We start from the raw sequence: 25,345 nt of genomic DNA on the forward strand, positions 1-25,345 counted from the left end.
CCATTCTCATCACGGTCTATTCCTAATCTCAATGAAGCCATTATGATTTTATTCTTAATGAACTGTATATCCATATTATCCACACTGAATTCTAAATTTGGAACTAAGTCCAGCCTAGGCGAATTTTTAACTTCATAAGCACAGCACAAAAGCAAATCATAAAAAAAAATATGGAAAATGTTCAATATAATTTTCGGCAGCACTCCTGTTATATTTAAGAGTTGATAGTTTCAGCAGTATTCTTTCGAGATAACACGAAAAAAAATTCACGGATTAAATTTCACAAGAAGAATTCCTCAAGAAACCCATTGAGCTGTAAAATCAAATAAAACCAGCTATATACTTCACAGTCTTCATTTGTTTGCCTTCCTTAATAGAACTGAACGATCAATACTTCAATATTCAAATGACTTAATCCTCCATTTCTCTAATGACAGGTATCATTTGAATTTGTTTCAATAGGAGTCGTCTCCTTAGATGGCCTTCGCCAGAAATGATAAAACCACCACCAATCTTTCATATGCTGTACATATTATTAGATAATAACACATCGCTCACTATCATAATCCCTAAAGTCTTAAAACATAGCCTGTCATCGTACAGTACTTGTTCTTACTTTATACAAACACACAATACATACATACATATATATATATATATATATATATATATATATATATATATATATATATATATATATATCACTCGTGATTTCCATCAATGTAAATATCAACCACAATGGCATTTAATAACGAATTCTATCTTGGGAATATATATCCACTAAAATTCATTTATGCAATAGCTTCTGGCTGGGCAGAGATTCGAAACCCTGCCAATTCAACCGAAACCATGCCTGCATGGACTCTACCAACTGAGCTAGCAAGTTTATGTCAAATCACCGTACATAATATTACTATTATTATTATTATCATTACTAGCCAAGCCACAACCCCAGTTGGAAAAGCAAGATGCTATAAGCCCGAAGGCTTCAACAGGGAAAAATACCCCAACGAGGAAAGGAAACACGGAAATAAGTTAACGACATAAGAAGTAGTGAAAAATTTAAATAAAATATTTCAAAAAACATTAACAATATTAAAACAGATAATTCATATATAACTATAAAAACTCATGTTACCTGGGCAACATAAAAAATTTTGCTGCAACATTGAACTTTTGAAGTTCTACTGATTCAACTACTCGATTAGGAAGATCATTCCACAACTTGGTCATAGCTGGAATAAAACTCCTTGAATACTTAGTAGTATTGAGCCTCATGTTGGAGAGGGCCTGACTATTAGAATTAACGGCATGCCTAGTCTTACCAACAGGATGGAACTGTCCGGGAAGATCTGAATGTAAAGGATGGTCAGAATTATGAAAGAAATCTTCTTCAACATGCATAATGAACTAATTGAACGTCGGTGCCAGAGATTAATATCTAGATCAGGAATAAGAAATGTAATAGACCGTAAGTTCCTGTCCAAAAAATTAAGATGAGAATCAGCAGCTGAAGACTTTGATATTTACATTGATTAAAATCACGTGTGTTAGTGATATATATTCATCATAAATAACCATGTGTTGCAAACACACAATACAGCTATCATGGTGCCTGGGTTTATCCAAGTATATGAACAGATTCCTGAATTCGACAGGAATATATACGGTGACTTGGCATAAATCTCTCTCTCTCTCTCTCTCTCTCTCTCTCTCTCTCTCTCTCTCTCTCTCTCTCTCTCTCTATATATATATATATATATATATAGCACAGTTGGTAGAGTCCTTGCAGACATGTTTTCGGTTGAATAGGAAGGGGTTCGAATCTCTGCCCAGCCAGAAGCTACTGCCATAAATGAATTCCTGTGGATATATATTCCGAAGATAGAATTTGGTACTAAATACCATTGTGGCTGATATATAATATCAATAATAATAACTTTAACAGCATTCCGCGTTATCCTTCTGCCCATACCCATAGCCAGAATTTAAAAAAGCCATGTAAAAAGGAGCTCCCAAACAATATTCTGACACTTCATAAAAACATAACCCAAAGTGTTATTTTCCTATGGAGGCCTTGACTGGCCTACTCTGGAGAAAGGTCATAGGCGACCCCGCATCTTCTCCAACGCACACTCATAGTAACGCGCATCGCAGCCTTCTATGGAAAACTGAAATGCACTAGCAGGCCCAAGGAAAAAATTATGACACTTCGAAAGCCATCATAATTTTTTATCATTATCAAGTCAAAATGTATTGGTGAAACATGCTTCTAAGGAAGCACCATTTGGCCAGCCAATTCTTGCTAACCAATACTAAAAAGACAATACTCTAAAGCACTAATTTCGGAATTTGTCATAACTTATTGTAAGGACAATTACAACTGCAGCCCAAAGTAATCTACCCATAAAACAAACGACGCTCTTCCCACCCCCAATATGCAGAGAGAGAGAGAGAGAGAGAGAGAGAGAGAGAGAGAGAGAGAGAGAGAGACCCTAAAACAACTTCCCCTAGCGTACCAATACCCGCTGTTACAAAGGTATTGATCTCACCCCGCCTTTACCCAGCCAACCCGCCACACAACGAAAAGACCTCCACTTCTCATATCATTATATTTTTCCCAAAGACCAGTTACACAAATAGGCCTACGGCATTTACAAGCAATTGATAAGGGACGTCCTCTCAAGCCATGCGGAGCAGGAATGAAAAATCACAAACAAAAGTGACATTCCAAACAGCCAAAGACAAGGCCTAGCATAACGGCGCCAGATTCCCCCCCGCCCCTTTCTCTCTCTCTCTCGCGCGCGCCTCTCTTTCTCTGTCCAAAACCATGTGCTAAGGAAGGAACCCTAAGAAACGTTTCCCCTCCAACGGCGAGGTTTTATTTTTGGCCACACTCCAAGATTCTCTTTGGTGGGGGGTGGGGATAGGGGTGGGGGTGAGGGTAGGGGTGGGGGAGGGGGATGGGAGGGTTAGCTTCCGACATAATTTTTTGAATTTATTTTCCTCCTGTGCCACGACTTTGCATGTTCTCTTCGACATTGGGAGAACGTTCAGTGTACAAAGCTTACACCTTGAGAGAGAGAGAGAGAGAGAGAGAGAGAGAGAGAGAGAGAGAGAGAATGCTTGCAATGGGGTGCGAGGAATACTGCTCATGTGTATTGAACAAATTTTCGTCATGGCGCTCTCTCTCTCTCTCTCTAAAATCCTAACAGTGGGATGGCAAGCACATGTCAGGAGGGAGTGGGACCGTAAGAGTCGAGGGGTGGGGTAAGGGGGGGGGGGTTGGTCGAGTAAACGAAGCACGCGCAAAACGCACCTGTGTAACAAGATTCGAAGCTACGGTATGGGAAACGCTGCCACTTGGCTGGGATATATTTGATTAAGCCCACCTCCTATCAACTATACCAGATTCTAGCTTTTAGTTGCTTATTTACATTAAACTTCGTCTGATTATATATAAAGCAACGGTGGAGCCTTTAGGCCAGAAAGAATACTCCCAAATCAATAAAGTATGCCACTTGTGTCGAAGCGTATCTGAGAAGCCTTTTCATAAATTCTACAGCTTTCGAAATTAGTAAAGAAAAAAAAAATAGAGCGCTTTGCGAACGCAACTCGAACACTGAAGTAAACGTCCCAGTCGGTAATTGTATGGAAATTTTACTGTATTTTTTTCTTTTTTTTTTTTACTAATGTTATTGGTAATGAAGGTTCACATATCACTTGTCCAAATTTTAAATCACTCTATATCACCATACAACTACAGGATACTGTAACTAACAACCAGTACACATATTTATGTATCCCCTATCAGTTATTTTCCATTCAATGGCCTATTGTGAGCCATGGATAAATCTGATGAGCTTTTCGCGAACCTAATGACAGCAGCGTAAAATTTCAGTTCAATGCAAAACACTATAAATGTATGAAAGGTTATTCCCCGTATTCTCACTGTGACTGAATTGATAGAATGCTCACACCCTTGAATTTCGGGATAACGTTCGTTCAAGAACCAACGTTTCTTGTTTAGTTTAACCAACCGCCTTGTGCCTATTGTAAACCATAATATATTAAATACATGACAAGCACACAACTAAAAAATACCCATCGTTCATAATGGCAGCGATAGTCGCTGCTCCCAGGAACCTTCCCGACGCATATCCCAATGGCCAGACACAAATCGATGTGCTGGTACTACTACCAAGTGTGTACCAAACTGTATTGTGGCAGAGGCAGCAATCCAGTATTATAACATCTAACCGACGATTATTCACAATGAAACTTAAAATACTAAGTTACTTTCCTTGGACATACACTAAATGTCATGAATTAGTCTGCAGAATGTCAGGCTTAAAATGCCGTAAAATCTCCCTTCTCGGTCAATGAATACCAATCTATTTTTATTATCATCATTAGGAAATTATGAATTGCGATTGGTTACTCTATTATCTTTAATGAGAGAGAGAGAGAGAGAGAGAGAGAGAGAGAGAGAGAGAGAGAGAAAGAGAGAGAAAGAGAGAGAGAGAGAGAATTACCAATTCTCCACACACCCCGACGAGATTCGTCTTGAATTATAACTATAGGTGATACACACTTATTACTTCCATACTGTCAACCCCATCCTTAACCTAACCCTTTAACAATAACTTATTTATGGCCTCAATCGCACTAACTATATCTGGCCTCACATATGTACAGTACTTCATAGGTATCCGAAGGTTGAACGAGTTTAAACCTAGGCATGAGTAGTAAGGTAAGAGACTTCCTTGACTCAGCCGGCACGTGTACAAACCTTAAACCCAATGTCACAACTGTTAAATATCGACCCCTCCCCCCACCACCAAAACACACCCACTACAATCCCCCCCAAAAAACGAGTTACCGTCAAATAGTTTCCTTGAGTTTCATGATATAACATTGCGTTCATTCCTTTCGAATACGTAACCAATTTTCGGAAATACGTGAAAGACTGCTAGCTCAAGAGATGCAATGCCAAGGATGTTGGCACCAAGGTCTCCTCTCAAGTCCATCGCGACACATGAGCTAAGGGGGCGATTCCCAAGATAAAACGTTTGTGGTTATATTTGGGATTTGTCGGAAGAAACCGTCACTATAGCTTCCACAAGCAACATATTCTTTACAAGCAATACGGCTCATGAAATGGTTAATGTGTAGGCACGGCCCGGTTGTATAGAAGATTGTAAACAAACTACACACATTTGCAACAGAGCCGGTGCTAGGTCGTGATATCTCAACCCCCTCAGAAATATAACGTCCCCGGACGAGTCTTCCGACTTACCTTTGCACGATTCTTCTTGTTGTTCCAGAAACTTTGCAGCATCTAGCAAGAGTTCAAGGCTCATCTCTACTTTGCCCTACACGATGGCGATCAAATTTTACACCCCACTCGAGCAAAATTGACGAGATAGTGGGAATTTTCGGTGAGTGAAAATGGCGCGACAGGACCAAAACACCCCAGCCTTACAACTCTCCTCTGACTTGAGTCGTGAAATAACGAACCCACGTGTCTGCTACCAGCTAGGCCTCACACCGCCATCAATTCTTTATTACTCAGTCCTCCAATACCGAGTTTTTCGGGTTACTCAGATAGCACAGACCTTTATCACTTATAATATCTGGGTAATTTTAGGAGTTCTTGCGAATAAAACTGCGTTTTGGAGTAGAAAATACAGATGAGATCCACCACACCCAACATCAACAGAGTCCAACAACACGAGGATTTAACCAATCAAGAATCAGCACTATGACGTAAGGGGCGGAGTATAATGGGTCCCGCCCACTCTCCACCGCGCCACGCAAGAAGTATTGACCACAAAAGTTACTTAGTATTGACAATTTCCACCAATCATTATTATCTTTTTGTGCTGTGAATATCATCCCAAGACATGTACTTCGTTTATTCAGCAGAATGGAAGTAGCGTAACCTGAAAAACATTTGGCTATTTTCGTTCTGTACGTTGTTGGTAACCCATCGTCAAAATCGATGGGCTTCTGCAGCACATGGGAGAATGTATAATAATTTTGCCAAACGTTTGTCTGGTATGAACTCTTAGACATCCTTATGAAGGGTATGTACGACCCTATTATTTTAATTGTAGAGCATTATTTAGGTGTGCAAATTATAAGAAAATTCAAATATATCCCAATTTAAGTATAAAATCAAACAGGTTGTCTGAAAGAAGCGGCACCACTGGATGACGTCATGGGAAGCGTGGCCGGGTATCACGTGGAGATGGATCAAGGGGGGGACAAAGGGGGTTTGTTACGGGATGACACTACGGCCAGCTAGACATAACCATCAGTAGAGGGGAGGGGCCCACAACATCCGATAAGTATTTAAAAGTACGGATGATAATACACCAACGCAAATAGACATGAATATATACTCGTTACCTTTAAAATAAACTGACTGCCTTTCTTTATTCATACAAGACAGCATGTAACAAGATAGATCAGTATTGCTTTGCAAGAATGGTGTACTTCATGCTTTGCTTCCCTGCTCTAGACAAAGGAAATTATCACCAAGGGAATTGAAGAATAACAACGTTAAAGTTAATTTTGATAGTTTCATGTTTTGGTACAGGACACGAAAGGGACGTTTACCGCTCAGCAATCTGGGGATAAACGCTACGCTACTTAACATTTGCTTTCTCTTCTAGAGAATGTAAGAACAAGCATATCATGTGCGTGGCCAAGTTGAAGAGAAAGTAATAGCACTATCACTTTCACAAGTCTTAAAATATTGAAAGCTTAACTTATATAGTCGCCATTTCACATAAGCTTGGTCTTTATGATTACCGTTATAATGAGAATATTTATCTAATGAATTTGTCGTTAGAGACGATTTACAAGTGTAAGGGAACTATTGTATAGAGTACCTTAATTATCATTATTGACACAACTTTCAACCTTCATATTCTAAGGAGGAACCTGACAGGAGGTTGGGGATTGCTGGACTTCAGGTGATGGATAGTGAGAGAGGGGAGTCGTGTGGCACTGTTAATGTGATGTGGGGGTGCCCAAGTCAAGAGTTACCAACGCCGGAGCTTCCAATTCTGTCAATGAAAATGACCTGTTTCACATTGACGCCTCAGCCAAACGCTGCCATCACTTTATTGTTTCTATTTCAATGTTTCATAGGTGCCTACGTCTGCGTCTGTGTCACCAAGACTATTTTCGATCGGTATGTTGTTTTATAGTGAGGTTTACTCGTGGCAGACTAATAACGTGCTCGAACCATCTTCGTTTCTATGCATTTGAAATGGCTGATTTTAGTTTTCTTCAGGTCTGTTGTTGAAGAATTACTCATATTAGTTATAACAAGAAATCAATTCCATTTCTTCCCATTCCCTCTTTAAGACCGCTGTCATGTAACTTCTAACATGGTCGATATTTATCAGTTGCATCGTACGTTGATAGATCATATTTTGCTTTTAGAATTATTCCCAAACGTCTGGTATGAAGGAAACGCTCCACTCCCAGACCCAGACACGCTGGAGGGTGTCACATGAACGCTGCAAGGGAAGGAAGGAAGGAGCTCTGCGCAGGCACATAATCAATTATTAGGCCTACCACAATACGCTTTCAGGCGACTACGACGGATGTGGGTCAGTGTGAACATGAAAGTCAGAGAAGGATTCCTGCTTACTATAGATCTTCAACTGCTCTTTAAATGAAGAAAGTGGGGGGGGGGCTATATGTATAGAATAAAGTAAAACGGTAACCATAAGGTTTGCGTGCAATGGCTTCGGACGACAAATGGAGACCCTCCACAAGACTAGACTCATAGAATTGTGTTTGGATATAATGAAAGTCCAACACACATTTCGTTTTATTGAATAGGTATATTTTATAGATATGGTTATTAAAAATTTGCAACGTTATCTATGAAGGAATATTTTTAAGTCTGCCAGTAAGAAAATGATAATATGGTGCATCATCTACACTCTAAAATATATGACTTATAAAGCTGTTCATAGTTTTAAGATTAACAGAAAACAACGAAAAGAAATGCTAGCGTATTTTCTTATTACTTTCAAATAATTTTCTGTTATTAAAGATGACACGTTAGTTTCCTTTAATTTACTAAAGGGATATTGCACACACACACACACACACACACACACACACACATATATATATATATATATATATATATATATATATATATATATATATATATATATATTATCAGCTGTAACAAGTCCGCTATAGGATTAAGGCCTCAGACATGTACTTTCAGTCCTGCTTGTTTATGGTCTTTCTATGCTAGTGTCAATGCGCAATTTTTTAGCTCGTTAATCCATCGTCTTCTCTTCCTTCCCCTGCTTTTCTGCAATCTCTAGGGGCCCATTCTATTATTCTTAATGTCCATCTATTATCTGTCATTCTCATTATAAATCCTCCCCATGTCCATTTCTTTTTCTTACATGTTATGGGAAAATACTTTATTTTGCTCTTTTTCTCTCCTAGCGTTATTCCCATTATTATTCTTACCATAGCTCTTTGAGTTGTAACTAGCTTATGTTCCAAGGTTTTGGTAAGCCTCGAAGTTTCTGATACATAAGTTAATTCTGGTAGGACTATCTGATTATTAAATGTTTTTCTTTTTAGAGAAACATGTCATAATCTCATTTTGTTTACCAAAAGCTTTCCATCCCATACTTATCTTTTTTTAAATTTCGGTCTCATGTGCTGGGAAACACTTTGTTTCTCATAAGTAGGCTACGTATATTCACTAACAATCTCTAGAGGTTCTCCCAAAGCCCTTATTTGTTGTCTTCTGCATTTTCATTGAAACTTAGTTTTATTCATATTTGTTTTTCAGTACTACATTTCACTATCTAGAGCTGTGTCATATGCAATTCCTAAGTTGTTAAGGTTTTCCAAATTAATGTTAATTCCTACATTTTCCCATTCTAAATTCTTAATTACTATTTGGCACGTTATGAATGATTCAAGAGAGATGCGGTCTCCCTGTCTAACTCCTTTCTCAATCGGATTGTTTGCACTTTATGTATTTGGATTATTGTACTTCCCATATAGATATCTTCAAGAGTTCTAACATGTGATTCATCTATTCCTTGTCTTTGAAATGCTTTCATTACTCCTGAAGTTTGACAGAATTATCATCTTCCCCATAGTCTATAAATGCCATACATAGTGGTTTCTCATACTCTATTGATTTTTCCATTAACTGGTTAATTGCATGGATATGGTCAGTTGTTGAATACCTGCTTCTAAAGCCTGTCTGCTCTCTAGCTGTCTTTCTATCCAGCCTAATATGATCTTTGTAAATATTTTATGTATTACGGAGAGTAAACTTATTGGACGACAATTTTACATGTCTTTTGTGACTCCCTTTTTGTGAATTATTTTTTCCAAGCTGTAGTTACAGAGTATTCTTGCAGACATTTTGTGTAAAGTTCAGTGAGTTTTACTACTATGATATCTCTTCCATCTATTATTAAATCAATTGTTAGGCCATCATCTCCTGCTGCTTTGCCTCTTTTCAAGCCTTTTTAATACTTTCTTTACTTAACCTACTGTTACGTTTGCTACCGGTTCAGGTGTTTCATTATTATTATGGGCAAATTAATTTCTTGATTATAATACAATTATATATCACTGTATTGAAATCCTCTGGAATTTTGATCACTATCTGTTTCCTTGACAATCTTTCCATATTCATCCTTTAAACAAATCTCTGTTGGTGCCGTGTTCCGAGCCTTCTTTGCATTAACTTGATGCTTCTTCTTTTCTATATTTTTTCTTCAATTGCAGTCTGATTGTGTTTACGAAAGTCTTGGGTTTTCAGTTTGTGTATTGTTTTGGATCTGCTAACTCGATTTAATTTCTCTTGGATTTAAAGGATTTTACCCTCATTTCCAATGTTTCATTTTCTTTATTAGGTTTTTGGTCTTTTCTGATATATATATATATATATATATATATATATATATATATATATATATAATATATATAAATATATATATATATATATATATATATATATATATATATATATATATATATGTATATATATGTATACTGTATATATATATATAGCACATGTGTGTAGGTGTGCGCGCGTGAGTTTATGTTATTTATTGTTATATATGCATCGTCGTTTCCATATTCTAACAGGGATTTTATTAATTTTGTTAGTTTCGCTTCCAGATTTCCCTCTTAGAATATTCAATATTGAAAAAGTAGCAATGTGGTTTCATCGGTAGGGATATGGTTTTGTTTGAGTAATCTACTTTTTAGGAATATGGCAAAGATTCTGTTAAATTTGACATGCAGTAGTGAGTTTTTTTTTCTAATCTTTTGATCGATAATAAACAATATATTTGTAAATCTATCAGTGCATTGTTATTTAGAAAACTGAGACTGTTTAAGATTTAAAAATCTTTTATTTCTATAGATAATTTATAATTAAATTAATGAACAGCGCTACAGTAATATCACCTTTGGCTGTGATGAGATTCGTGTGGAGTGACACGCTGGTCATTAATAAATCCTGATGAGCCATAACGATTATCCGGTTCACCCTTGTTTGTGTTATTACAATGACCCTTCTCCTTGTTTCCACAATTTGAGGATTTCAGTTGACGCAGTACAGGAGCTTTGATATTCATAATAGGAAACATTCCATTACTCAGAATTGTGTTATCTTTCCTAAGAACAGAGGACACTCTTTTCGTTGCTTCTGCAACGCAGAAAAGGATAAAATACAACTTCTACCCTTTGTCACCTGATAGTTCTTAGTTGACGCAAATAAAATTATCATCTCAGAATGAAACTCTCTCTCTCTCTCTCTCTCTCTCTCTCTCCTCCAAGTCCCGGCAACGACGTCTCAGGCGAAAGCTCACCTCAGCCGTGTGTGTGCGCGCCATCATGGCCGGGGCGTCGCGCTGCCGTGAAGAGGAGTCGTTGACCTCCCTCTTGATGGAAGTCGTATCATGCGAGAGCAGGATGCTTAGCAATTCCGCTAATACGGTGCCTTTCCTTTTGACCTTAGCCTTGTAGGCTCCGACATTCATGTACTGGACACGTTCCTTGTCGATAACTTCTTTATCGTTTTTTTCGATTGTCGTGTACGGTGCAAATGTCTGACAAGTAGATGTGGTAAAACCTGACTCATTTTGGTAATACTGAATATCACTTTGTAAATTTTGCTAACTTCAGATGATAGCTCTCTCTCTCTCTCTCTCTCTCTCTCTCTCTCTCTCTCTCTCTCTCTCTCTCTCTTCGAATTATCTTTAGAGATGGGTATATACTGTGATTCTTCAACATAATACTCCCGTGAAGTTTATTATCAATACTCCAATGTTATTGTGTTCTTTTTATTACCATTATAATAATTATCATAAACCAGAGTGTTCAACTATTTACATAGAAGCGTAAAATCAGAATTCCTGAGCCAAAAGTAATTGGCGATTATTTTTTAGGGCTTTCATCTCGAAGAAAAGATAGGCTTCAATTGAAATTATAATACCTTAGGTAACCTACAGTAATCCCAGAATAGTATCTGGTAATTATTCTACAGTGGTGGGTGGTAGTTAAGGAGCAGCTCCAAACTTCATCTTGGAATACTTGTCGAGGAATTGAAGGCTGCCATTTTTTTCAAAACACACCTCCTAAGAGTGTAATATATATATATATATATATATATATATATATATATATATATATATATAATATATATATATATATATATATATATATATATATATATATTTATATATATATATATATATATATATATATATATATATATATATATATATATATATATGGATCCCGGGTCTGACCACCCAAAATATATTATACTATGACTCGTGTATTGGAACCAAACATATGATATTATACATATTACGACTGGCAAGTTAATTAACCTCTCGAATTCCAAATTACCTTGTTTGCTTTTACAATAAAACTGTTACACTTTAAAACATTAATACCCAAATTCTGAGACTGTTAAATAACTCCGAGACAGCAATATATAAAACACTGTTTATCCAAAGGTCTCTTAAGCATACTATAAACCAAACTGGGTAATTACTCTTAAGTATTATTAAACCGTATTTAACTCTCTGTGTGGTTCTTAACAGGAATCGAGCGTAATCTGGTCTTAAATAGGGATGATTGGAATAATACACTCTCTACAAAATAAATATATTCTATATAAATTACAACACTTTGAAAAGAATTTAACATAACAAAATTAAGGTACTGGAAAAATATTAAGTCTGAACAAAACTTGGAATAAGACAAAAATGTTACGCTCTGAACTTATATAAGAACTTGACTTGAACTATTATATCTGTATAAACCTTAGTCTATGAAAAGAAATAATGCAATGAAAATTATACAAAAACTCGAAATGAATCTGTTAATACAGTGTTCAAGTTCGACACTTAATGAATAATATTTAACCTGATCATGTAATAAAACTGTCTTCGCTACAAGGCCATTTACACAAAACGTTATACAATGCCAACACTCACCCTAATACAATGAATTAAAAAATCATCTTTTAGTCTTGTGTACTTTTTGACACACTATTTGCTTTGGGGCACAGAGTCACTAAGGAGAGGACACACCAATGTACTGAACACTTTCGACAAATAACACTGGAGTATTTGGGGGAGAGAGAGGGAGAGGGGAAGGCTGCGGTTCCAACTCGATCTCTATGTCTGTCTGTCTCTGACTCTAACCCAACCTTGAGTCACCTTATATATCAAATTTGACCAATTCCAGAATGTTCCAACTTGTTTGGAAAGCGTGACCTCCACCATAGGGCGTCAGAGTTTCCAACTAAATAAAAATGCCAATAGGCGAATCTAGGAGGGTTTCAGGTAACTCTCAGATACACATCAACGCATCCGCGAGACGACTTCCCATCTAGCTCCGCCCACCTATTACCCCCAAATAAAAAAAAAGATAACCTCCTCTCACCGGACCTTCACAAATCTTCGAAAACATGTGGTAAAGGACATTCCAAAGCCAATATTCTGAAATTCTCTTTCAAACATGATGCAATATGTCATAAAATATAAAAGAACATTACCTAAGCCTTTGTTCCCCTCTCACATGAATTCTACAACACTTTTAAATAGACAACGTAAGACTTCGTAACAAACATAAGTGAAATAAAAAGTTAGTTCTTAAAAAAATAACGTAAAATTACGTATGTTGACTTGAATAAAAAGTACAATGAAATTCACAACGAAAGTCTTACATAATTTACATAAAATACTTATAAATACATGGGAGGGGCTCATTTTATGGACTGGATATCATCTCTTCAATGCACAAATGTAAACAATATATGAAATATAAATAAAATTATGAATAAATAATTGTATCTATTCTACACTAGACCAGCTTCGTAAGAATATATATATATATATATATATATATATATATATATATATATGTGTGTGTGTGTATGTATATATATATGATAAATTTTGCACATTTAGACATTTTTTCATAATCAAATAAGCCATATACGGTATTTTGGTACATTAATGTCTGGATTCTCTTACTGACCTCGGGATAAGAGCACGAGGCGAAACCATTCAAAGTCAATAGCTTCTGACCAACCCGGAATCGAACCCTAGTCCAGGAAACTTGTAGCCACAGCGATGTACAACTTAGCTACGATGTGGAATAGTTAAATGGTACATCACTATTGTTACAAGTTTCCTAGACCAGGGTTCGATTCCTGGTCAGTCAGAAGCTATTGTCTTTGAGTGGTTTCGCCTGGGGCTCTGATCCCGAGGTCAGTAAGAGAATTCAGACATTAATGTACCAAATGTATGGCTTATTTGAATATATATACATATATATATATATATATATATATATATATATATATATATATATATATATATATATATATATATATATATATATATATATATATGATTGCTCGTGTCTGGGAACCAACATATAATATTATATATATTACGGCTGGCAAGCTAAACAACTTCTCGAATTCCAAACTCACCTTTTTGCTTTTACATTAAATTTGTTACACTTGGAAATATTAATACCCGAACTCTGGGACAGTTAAATAACTCCCAGACAGCAATGTAAAAAACACTGAACACCCAAAGGTCTCTTAAGTACACTCAAAACAAAACAGGGTAATTACTCTTAAGACTTGTTCAAACAAACTTACTACGGTTCTTTACGGGATACGAGCGAGGTTGTAATAGACACCAATGATTGAAATAATACACTCTACAAAAATAAATATATTCTATATAAATTACAACATTTTGAAAGAATTTACATAAAGCGAATAAATCACTTGAAATATTAAGTCTGAACAAAAATTAGATTAAGACAAAAATGTTATGATCTGAAAATTATATAACCACCTGACTTTAGATATAAAATCTGAATAAACCTTAGACTAAGACAAAAGAAATACTTATGAAAATTATACAATCACTTGTTTCACTTGGCATTAAATATGAATACAATATTTAAGTTTGACACTTAATTAAAATAGATAACCAGATCACAATGCAAGAACCTATCACCTTCCTACAGCCCCATTTACAAAAACTCTAAGAGAATTTTCGTAAGTACTCACTATGTTTACAAAAACCCTTCACACCAAAACTTTGTTATTTCACTGAACACTTTTAAAACAATACTCTGAGCTGCGTATGAGAGGTGAGTGAGAGAGATGGGGAGATGATCATGACTTAAGGCTGGAATTCTCTATCTATCTATGCAACCCTGCGGTTGCCTTTAAATATGAAACTTAGCTACTTCCAGAAGATTTCAGGACCGAGGTCTGGTAGCTTGGGGGCTGGGCTAAGGGTGTCAGAGTTAGCAAGTATTGCTCTCTTGACTGCGTACTCACGCAACGCCAGACAGCTCTCTCAGTCAGCTAGCTCCACCCACCCTTTGTCCCCGGAATAATAAAAAAAAAAGATAACATCTATCACAAGGTTTTTCAAGAATTTTCCAAAGCAAATGGCATATTGCGTATTCTCTCACAAACATGACGCAATACCTCATAAAAATATAAAAGATCTTTACATAAGCCCTTGTTCCTATCTTGTATGGTCACATAACACTCAAACAGGTTACGTAAGACTTCGTAACAAAAATATGGAAATAAAAAGTTTATTCTTAAAAATAACATAAATTTACATATACTGACTTCATTGAAGAATGCAATGAAATCAATGACGAAAGTCTTATGTAATTTACTTAATAAACTAAAATTTACACGAGAAGAACTCATCTTAAGAGCTGGCTAACCTCTCCAATGCACATATGTAAACATAAATAAATCATGAATAAACTATTGTATTTACTCTACACTAGACCAGCATCGTAAGATAGCTCCCCCCAAAAAAGATTATTTATTCAGGTCCTGAATCCATCGATTCAGCTCCAGATAGATAATCTGCAACCACGTTATCTTCACCTGATATATGCTTTACAATAATACAATATGGTTGCAAATATAATGACCACCTAGGTAACCTTTGATTATTATTTTTCATCTTATTAACAAATTATTTTGAGATCCGAATACACTGTAATCTCATTCTGTGGTCGATTTACGTAAATTCCAATCTTCCTTATCGCTGTGACTAACGCCAGTAGTTCCTTTTCAACTGTCGAGTCACCTTGTTGCTGCTTCTTCAGCTCCGACGACACAAGACACCCATGGGGAAGAATTCCTCTCATAACTTCTTGCAATATGACAGCTCCAATCCCGTTATCTGTCGCATCCACTTCGATAAGGAATTTCTCGTTGAAATCCAGTGGTTGAAGTATTGGTTTCGAAGTTAATATGGTCTTCCTTAGATTTTAACTTTATCCTGATTTCTCGATAACGTAGGTCCAGTCACTGCCCTTCTCAAAAATCTGGAATAGTTCATGGAACTCGTTGACGAGAGGGAATCTGCTTACAGATGCATACACCAACACGTGCCGTCCTACCGTAAACTGTCTGTTCGTACTCTTCATTCCAAACCCTTTCTTCTTCCATGCTTGACTTGTTTTCACGTCTTCTAAGGAAAATTTCCTTAACTCACCAATCCTTTTCTGCAAATTCTTGATATTTCCTCCGTCTGTTTCCTCTCGATCTTACCCTTTTCCTGCCAACATTTTCTTTGGTTGTTGTACTTCTCATCCAAATACCATGTCATTCGGGCTACATCCAATACTTTCTTGATAAGCATTACGTACCTCGAATAACATCAACGGTAATCCAATGTCCCATTCATTCCCCGTTTCGTTGCAAAACTTCGTTAACATACTTTTCAACGTTTGATGAAACTCTAATGAACCTTGGGTCTCAGGATGATAAGCAGTTGATAGTTGTTGTTTCACATCCAACAGTTTCATTACGTCCTAAAACAGTTTTGACGTGAAATTCGTTCCTTAGTCACTTTGAACAATTTCAGGTATACTAAACTTAGTGAAAAAGTCTAGTAACTTCTTGGCAATTATTTTGGCACTGGTGTTCCTGATGGGTATGGCTTCTGGGTATCTCGTTACTGGACACATCAAGGTTATCATATATTCATGACTTTTTTTGTCCTTGGTAAAGGTCCCAAAATGTCGATCATTACCTTGTTGAAGGGTTCTCCTCGCACTTCTATCAAGTGTAAGGGAGCTTTCTTAATGTACTCGTTTGGCTTTCCAGCCATTTGACATACATGACATGCTCGGCAAAACTGGCTCCCTTATGCATGCCAGGCCAGAAAAAGTATTTCTTAATTTTCTCCGTCGTCTTCCTTATCCCCATATGTCCCATCTCATGCGCAAAAGCGATCACTTGTCTTCTCAACAGTGCGGGAAATAATATCTGACGATATATCCCCCATTCAGCATTCCAAGGGATATCGGCGGGCCTATGTATCCTCATAAGCAACCCATCCTTAAGATAATTACAGGTCGGAGACTGTTGTGCCTTTGTCTCATCCACCACACGGTACAATAACTCTGTTAACGTTGCATCCTTCCGTTGCAATCCTATCAGCCTTTTCCTACTCACTTGTCCTATTTCTAATGCTGAGTTTTCTATTGCTTCCAGGTCCATTTTTTCGTTGTCATCTTGTCCACTCGTCGGTCGTTCCTCTTCGCTTGGGCTTACACAGGAGTTATCCTCTTGCGTACCATCAAGGAATCCTCTTCTTTGGAAAACAAATCCTCCAAGTTCATCGCTCCTTTGATTTCTTTTTCTTCTTCATCAGCAACTTTCTTCGTCATACTCCTAGTCATCACACAACTAGGAAACAGATACGGGTAATTCTTCTCAAGTTCAGTTGTAGGACTATACTTCAATGGTTTCTCCATTACAATGGTACAAGGCACAAATGGCGGTCCACCAACCTCATTACCCAGCAGAACTTCTCCTTCAACCACCAATGAATCCTTTACCGCAAAGTCTAAATTACCTGTCACCAACTCGCATGGCAGTTTCAAACGGCAAATAGGGGTAACTTCACCTCCTATTCCCTTCAAAATATCCGAGTCTCCTGAGATACACTGTTCCACCAACCGGTGTACTCCTCGTACCACCACACTATGGTTATAACCTGTGTTGTGCAATATCCTGACTCGGGTTCGCTCACTCCCGTCTATTATTGCTAAGATACCTTCATAAATATGTAGTTTAAAGGTATCCATGCTGTGTGGGTTTGTCCTGTTCGTTGTGTAAACGTTGGCTGGTTTATTTTCCTCTTTAACCTTTCCTGATTGTTTCTTCCCCTTTGCATTCTGTGAAGTTGAATTATCCGTAATCACTTGGGTAACTGCTTTCGGTTGGTTAGCCCAACATTCCTTACTGTTTTGGCATCTCTTGCCACACTTAAAACAGACAATATTAACCTTCTGCACATCTTTCACGATACTTGAAGGAGATTGATTCGATGATTTTTGCTGTGGTACTATCACATTCTGCTTAGGAACAGTACCAGTGCTACTTTCCGCTGTAACTGTTGACCTTGTTCATGTAGTCATTTCTGAACTGGTTTCCATGGTTTGGCGAATGCTTGACACTCGGTCAGAACGACGGTTGAAACTTCATGCCCGAGGAAGGTTTACTACTGATAATATTACAATCTTCACACAGCGAAGCGGCTTTATCACGTTTCTTCTCCTCTCTCTCTCTCTCAAGTACGTTCGAATAGGTTCAGGAATTCCTTGTAAACATTGTTCTAGTACAATCAATTCTTTTAAATCAGAAATCTCCCTCACGTTAGCAACCTCTGTCAATTTCTTAAAACATCGTTGTACCTTCATTGGTTTATGGCCAGGAAGTTTCCTTTCTTCAGCTGTGATATATGTACGGCGGAGCATTTTCTTCCAGAAAAGGCCAGTTTCATCGCAGTTAAAAACTTGCTGAGGAATGTAGCCTTCTCTGGAAATTACGTTCTCAAACTTCTTGAAGAATTCTTCTGCTGCTTTCTTGTCAGAACTGGCCACCTCTCCATGCCTGATGACTGAGTGAATACCAGTCGTCTTCCTAAACTGATCAAACCACCCATGAGAAGCCTTGAACTCTTGGGGGGCTTGCTGCGACGTTCCTTCGCCTCCGCCGTCTCTCTGGGCTTCCACGAGATCGGCAAAGATGGCGCTCGCCTTGTGTGAAATTACCAATTGCGGGAGTGTATCACCAGCGATTTCCTTCTCTTTAATCCACAGAAGAAGGAGTCTCTCCATCTCATCGTCGATTGAGGTCCTTCCACTGGCAAGGACAGTCATGCCTTTAGAAGACTTACTTGCTTTAATGGCTTCCTTATTCTTAGTAATTGTACCAATCGTAGATTGGTTACGGCCATACGTACTAGCGAGGGTAACGATGCGCATGCCTTCTTCATATTTCTTTATGATCTCCAGCTTCGTTTCCATAGTTATCATCTTCTTACTTCTGCCTTTAACATCACTAGCAATCATGGGACCCATGGCTAACGAATTAAAGTTATAATTAAGCACTAAAATGCACAAAAAATAACAATATCGCAAGCACTCACACGAGATCAAGTCTTTACGAAACGCACACGAGATTCTGAACTGAGCGTGCGTATGACAAAGAGAGAGAGAGAGAGGCAGCATCTCTCTCAAGCATTGTGGGAGGATTTTCGGCCAATAGCGTATCGGCATCTTAGTGACGCCGTGACGCCGACCAATAGCAGACCAGCTTCTTAGTGACGTATGAGCGTGGTGGTAAGCTACTGACTCTCACAGTCGTACGCGTAGAAACCGCAAAATTTGAGTTTCGGAATTCGATGCTGTAAGGTGGGGAAAATGTCGTAACGAGGGGAAGAAAAAAAATCGTATTCCACACCGTAACGTGAAAAAAACGTAAGCTGGGGACGCCGTATGCCGGGGTTCTACTGTATATATATTTATAGAAATCACCCCCCCAAAATAATACATCTTCCACAAAAAAATTAAAAATGAAATATTGCATGTAAAAATGTACACAATACAATATAAATAATTCCACTCATTTCTTCTTAAGACCTCTGCAACTGAAATACAGAATATCCAAAGTGAAAAAAAAATCATAACTACATCAGTTTTACACAACTTCATCAGTAACCCCCTCTGGTTGCGGGCAATACAGGCTTTTCGGGCGAGACAGGGGTAGGAATAGATATTCCTTCATCCCTTGATTTTACTTGTCCGGGTTTACGGCACAATTTCGCAACACAACTCACCACCACCGTTTCGCCATTTATTTAAATCACTACTACACTTGCACTTGTAATTATCAACCGGTGGCCACTAGCTGTATTCCCGAGAAAATCATTAATCTTCCCGCCCTTCTCTTATAACATTAAGTATAAGGTATTCACATCTACACATTCTCTAACACTACCTATCCTCAAGGCTGAACTTTTAATCCCGCAGCCACTTGCCATTCGGGAACCGCCCCAGCCCCAGCAACCAGGAATCATATAAATACATGAATAATACAGCATCTGCTTGACAGATCTCACCTGACCTATTTAACCTCTGATTGTTTTTAAGTTCACTCAGCAATGTTATATGTATTGCCAATCTCAGCAAAATTACCACAACACTTTACGTATACATTAAGCATCAACATAAGAACACATTGTTATCATCAAGTTTAATTAAAACACGTCAAAAGAAGAAATGAGGTCTGTTCAAACAACAACAACAGCAAAGGAAAAAAAGAATTCTACTCCTTAACTCGAGGAATGTCACATATGCAGGGGTAAGGGGGGACACTTTTGTAAACTACCTCTTCAGGCACCACATGTATGTGTGCCTGATGATGTTCAGACACTGCGCCATTAATAATGCTTTGTATCACAACTGTGTTAGACTTAACCATCTTTACTTGGTACGGACCCAAATACGCTGGCTCTAGTTTGTGCTTCCTAGGTTGTAATCGTTACAAATACACATGATTGCCCAAATACTTTTACCGATGCAGTTTTGAACCGACCATCATACTTTGAGCTGTGTTTTTCATTAGGTTTTTTCAAAAACCTTTCAGTGGTGTTCATTACTCTCCTCAATAGATTTAATAAATATACACGGTATTGCTTAGTTGAATAATTTGGCAATTGTTGCAAATTAATGAGTACTGCATATGGTAACACAGGATCCTGTCCATACACTAAAAAGAAAGGTGTGTCCCTGAGCGAAGCATTATATGCAAAATTCAAAGCTAGCTCAGCTGTAGGAAGCATGGCGTGCCAATGAAGGGGGTCATCAGCCACTAAGTAACATAAAACTCTCACTACTTTCCTATTATGCAATTCTACTAAGCCATCTTCTGAAGGCCTATATGCGGTCACGGAGAAGTGTTCAATTTTCATCAAGTCTGTGATCGATTTCACCACCTAATTTATAAACTCGAAACCATTATCACTTATCAAATTTTTGGGCAACCAAACCTAGTAATGAAAGAGCACAGCGCCTGGGCTAATGAATTTGCCAATTTATCCAACATTGCGTAAGTATGAGTGTACCGAGTAAATGAATCCACAAATACACATATATACTTATGTTGTGTTAAACCAGTAGGAAATGGTCCTACCACATCCATATGCACTCTATAAAATTTAATCGGATCAAAGACCACTTTCTGGCGTCCGGTACAGTGTTTTTATGTTCTTTGAAACAGTTACAAGCATGACAACCTTTTATATCATTCTCTATAGATTTTTTCATTCCTAACCAAAAGAAGGATTCACATGCTCTCCTTAATGTTCCATCAATCCCCAAATGCCCTGCATACAGACTTGCATGTACAATGTGGATGGCTCGATTAATTAAAGAGGGAGGAAGAACTACCCATGCACAAAATTCCCCTCCCCTCTTCTCGTAAGCACAATATAAGATATCATTTTCTATAAAATAATTCTCACGAGGCACATTCAGAAATAACGGATAACTCTCCGATTCCCCTTTAAACACTGCTCGCACTCTTTCCATCCATTCCTCTTTTTTCGGTCACTCTCGGACTTCTTTTATGTCCCAACCTCCCAAGTCAATCAAACCTGTATTATCAGGGCATTCATTCTGGACACCCCTGGTCATGTCCTCGGCCACCCACATATATTCACCTTCAACGCTCATATCTCTCTTTCTCTCTCTACCTAATATCTAAAGCTCTCTCCCTCTCTCTCTCTCTCTCTCTCTCCGCTACTGTATTCCGTTTTTTCCTCGGGAGAATTCACATCCCGTTCTCTATTTTCTCTATTTTGATGGGAGTCTTCAATATTTTGGTTACGTTCTTCGTTCCTCTTTTGTGCCCTAGTTGTTACTCTTGTTACTGCACCTCTAGAGAGAGCATCAGCTACCTTGTTAGCTTTACCTTCTATGTGGCGAAAACCCTTTATATTAAACTCTAACAATCTCTCAATCCATCTCGCTTGTCGAGAGGTTAAATCATTTTTATAATACAAATCATGTATGGGGCGATGATCACTTTGCAACTCAATCGACTAACCTAATAAAAAGAACTGATGCCTCTCTAGAACCCAAAAAAATAGCCAAAGCCTCTTGATCGAATGTACTATAAATCTTTTCTGCCCCTTTTAATGCCCAGGAAGCAAAACAAATGGGTCGCTCTCTGCCTTTATCATCTCGTTGAGAAACTAGGCCACCAATAGCTACGCTACTCGCATCTGTTATCACTAAAAACGGGCGATCAAATCTAGCATATGCGAGTAATTTATTGCTGGTTAAGGCAGTTTTCAAATGGTTAAAGGCCCTTTCTTCTTCCACTCCCCAGTTTATTACTTTTTTTTCTTCAAAGCATCTAAGGGTCTTGCAATCTCTCCAAAACCTCTTATGAATTTACGGTAATACCCATTGAGCCCTAGGAACTCAGCTACTTCCTTAGAGTTACGTGGCCTGGGCAAATCTCTAATAGCCGCTATATTACTGGGGCAGGGTTGGATACCTTCTGGGGTTATTATGTGACCTAAAAATTCAACCTGTTTACAGAAACATTTGCACTTTGACAAATTTATTTTCATACCATTACGTCGCAATGCTTCTAAAACTTTACGAATATTATTAATATGTTCTTCGCCCGTTTTCCCTGTAAATATAATATCGTCTAAATAAACAAGAACATTATGGCCAATTAAGGGAGACAAAACCGCCATCATTGCTCTAGAGAAATGACTTGGAGCATTTTTAACACCGAAAGGAAGAAAATTAAACTGAAATAGTTTATCGTTAGCTATAAATGCCGTTTTACATTTACTGTCTTCCTGTATGGGTATTGATAGTATCCCGATTTTAAATCAACATTTGTAAAATATTTACTATCCCGTACCTTTACAAGTAATTCTTTGAATGAGGGCAATGGAAATGCATTATTCTTAGTGACTGCATTTAACTTCCTATTATCAACACACAATCTTACCGAGCCATCCTTTTTCCTAACAGCTACAATTGGAGAAGCCCAGGGGGATTCGCTCTCCTCGAGTATCCCTTGTTCCCTTAATTTATTAATTTCCCTTTCTATCTCTCCCTGGAAATGAATGGGTACCTTATAAGGCCTTGACCTGATCAGCTCCGCCTGCCCAGTTTCAATGCTAAAGGGAAATCGATCAATCCTCCCGTGTGGCTCATCTCCAATTGCAATTACATCAGAATGATTATTGACAATGTCACTAACTACAGGTTGATATTCTGACGGACATAGTTTTAGCATTTCATTAATCAAATTCTGAGTGCGTTCATCTGTGCGGGCTGGAGTTGAGGGTCCCAACATCCCATTCTAAGCAATTTCACATAACTCTAATTCACACACAGAATCACTTCCGAACACAACTCTTTTATTTGACAAATTAATTATCGTTATATCAGCTCTGTTCTCTTTTATTTCCGTCAAGCCCTCTAATATCAAATGGGCCCAATTGTCATGGGTTTTAACAACGACCTTGGTTCCTTCTGGAAGAGGGTGACACGGGGTCACTGATATGCTCGTAAGTGTCTGGGAAGACACCTCTCCTCTCTCAGGTATAGCTGTTACCTTACTTAAATGTCTCTCCGAGCCCGCACACGCACTTACTCCCTCATGACTTTCTATCAGCAAAATGTACCCTCCTGCTATTGTATATTTTCCCCCAAAAATGCATATTTGATTATTAGAGATAAAATCAATTCCTAAAATAGCTTCGATTCCTGTAATTCTCAAGGTGTGCAAGGCAAAAAAATCATGTGTAAACTTCACAGATCCCACCTTAAAGTTGACGATCGTTGTATGGTTTATGTGTAGTTTATTTCCTCTTGGCGTGTCGAGGACGATGGATGCCGCTAACTGTAGTGGGTTTGAGGAGAATCTTTTTTCAATCAGTGAAACGCTGGCTCCTGTGTCGATCAGCGCTCGAATGGATTTATCTGGCAGGTCAATCCTAACTGCTAACATTCCTAGCTGGCCATTCGAGATATGGGGCACGGGCCAATGACCTCAGATGCAATACCACTGCTCCCTAGTGCTGCGGTGATGTGGTCGGGGCTACTGATAGAAGTCCCAGTGCCTGTTCTGTCACGTCTGACATCACCGCTTCCTCAGCTACTGCTTGTGATGTCATGTGGGGGTGGGGCATCGAACTACCTCGTCTCCCTCTTCCTCTGTTTCCTTTTCCACGGATGTTGGCCGGGGGGGGGGGGGGGAGGAGTACGTGTGCCACAGCCTGCCCGACATAGGCGTTTTTTGCTGAGCACTCTCGAGATAGATGACCGTAGGCCTGACAAGTGTAACAGCGGGGGGATCCTTGGGTGGGGCACTCCACTCGTTGGTGCCCCTCTACTCCCCCACACTGCCAGCATTGCTGACTGCGTTCTCCTCTACCCCGCTTTAATCTCATGGCTGCCAACTTCTCGGAATCGGGCCCGTTATTCCTAGTCATTTTTTCTTCTGGCAAACTGTCTAAAATGTATTGTGCCGCGCTCACTACGTCTGCTAACGAGTGATTGTCCTCGAACAAATAACCACATAAATACTGGTTTACTAATCTGCGAATATGTTTACGGGCACTTGCTTTTTATCACCTGGGAGATTAGGACTCCGGGTAGCAAACGAATCGGAATCGCAAAAAATGCGAGTTGCAAAACTAAGAATGGATTCACCTTCCTGAATTTTGGGTTTGTAATTTTCTTTTAGTTCTCCCTTTCTCGCATCAGGTAAGGCATACTTCTCAATCTAACGTCATTTTATTTCAGTATAACTTCTTAAACTCTCTTGTGGCAAACACATTACCTCCATTGCTAGAGCATCTTACAGCAATCTAATTACTTGAATAGCTTTTTCTCTTTCCGACCACCCATATGTGGCTACCTCAAAGTCTCCCAAAAACACTTCAATCGATTGAAACCCTTCGTTAGGTCGCTGATCATCAAAAGGCCTAACACTTGCCTGGAGTTCTGGCAACTTTCAAACTACGATTTGCGTATCTTCACTCGGCTGTGCATGTGTGCTGCTCTTCTCGTTCAACCAAGAATCTGTTCATTAACTGTTGTAAGTTATCTAACTTATTTTCCAATACTTGCGTTCTTATTTCCTGTCTATATTCTTCATCGGGAACGCTATATCCCACTGCTCCTTCGTTCTCATCTCCTGCAGCAGCAGCATCTGCTATGCTAGTCCTTGTGCATCTAGGCATCTTAAACTTTTATTTTACTGGCTCAAAGAACAACTTTGCTCTTATCATACACAAACAGACTTATTTTTACACCTGACACCAGTATGATGCATGCTTGACGGATAATGAGATGTTGGAATATGGGTTTTCTTCGTTTATTACAAAAGGTTCGTAAGTACACTATAATA

The 25,345-nt window shown here is 38.3% G+C and overlaps 1 protein-coding gene across 1 annotated transcript in view; it reads right to left on the reverse strand.

Moving 5' to 3' along the window:
- Positions 1 to 5,729, reverse strand: part of Mnt — a 327,460-nt gene extending 321,731 nt beyond the window's left edge. The window contains exon 1 of the mRNA XM_068370468.1: positions 5,300 to 5,729. Coding sequence (XP_068226569.1) covers positions 5,300 to 5,363 — 64 coding nt within the window. The 5' untranslated portion in view covers positions 5,364 to 5,729. The remainder of the gene's footprint in view (positions 1 to 5,299) is intronic.
- Between the last annotated feature and the right edge of the window lie 19,616 nt (positions 5,730 to 25,345).

Source organism: Palaemon carinicauda, chromosome 3 (assembly GCF_036898095.1).
Source record: "Palaemon carinicauda isolate YSFRI2023 chromosome 3, ASM3689809v2, whole genome shotgun sequence".
NCBI lineage: Eukaryota > Metazoa > Arthropoda > Malacostraca > Decapoda > Palaemonidae > Palaemon > Palaemon carinicauda.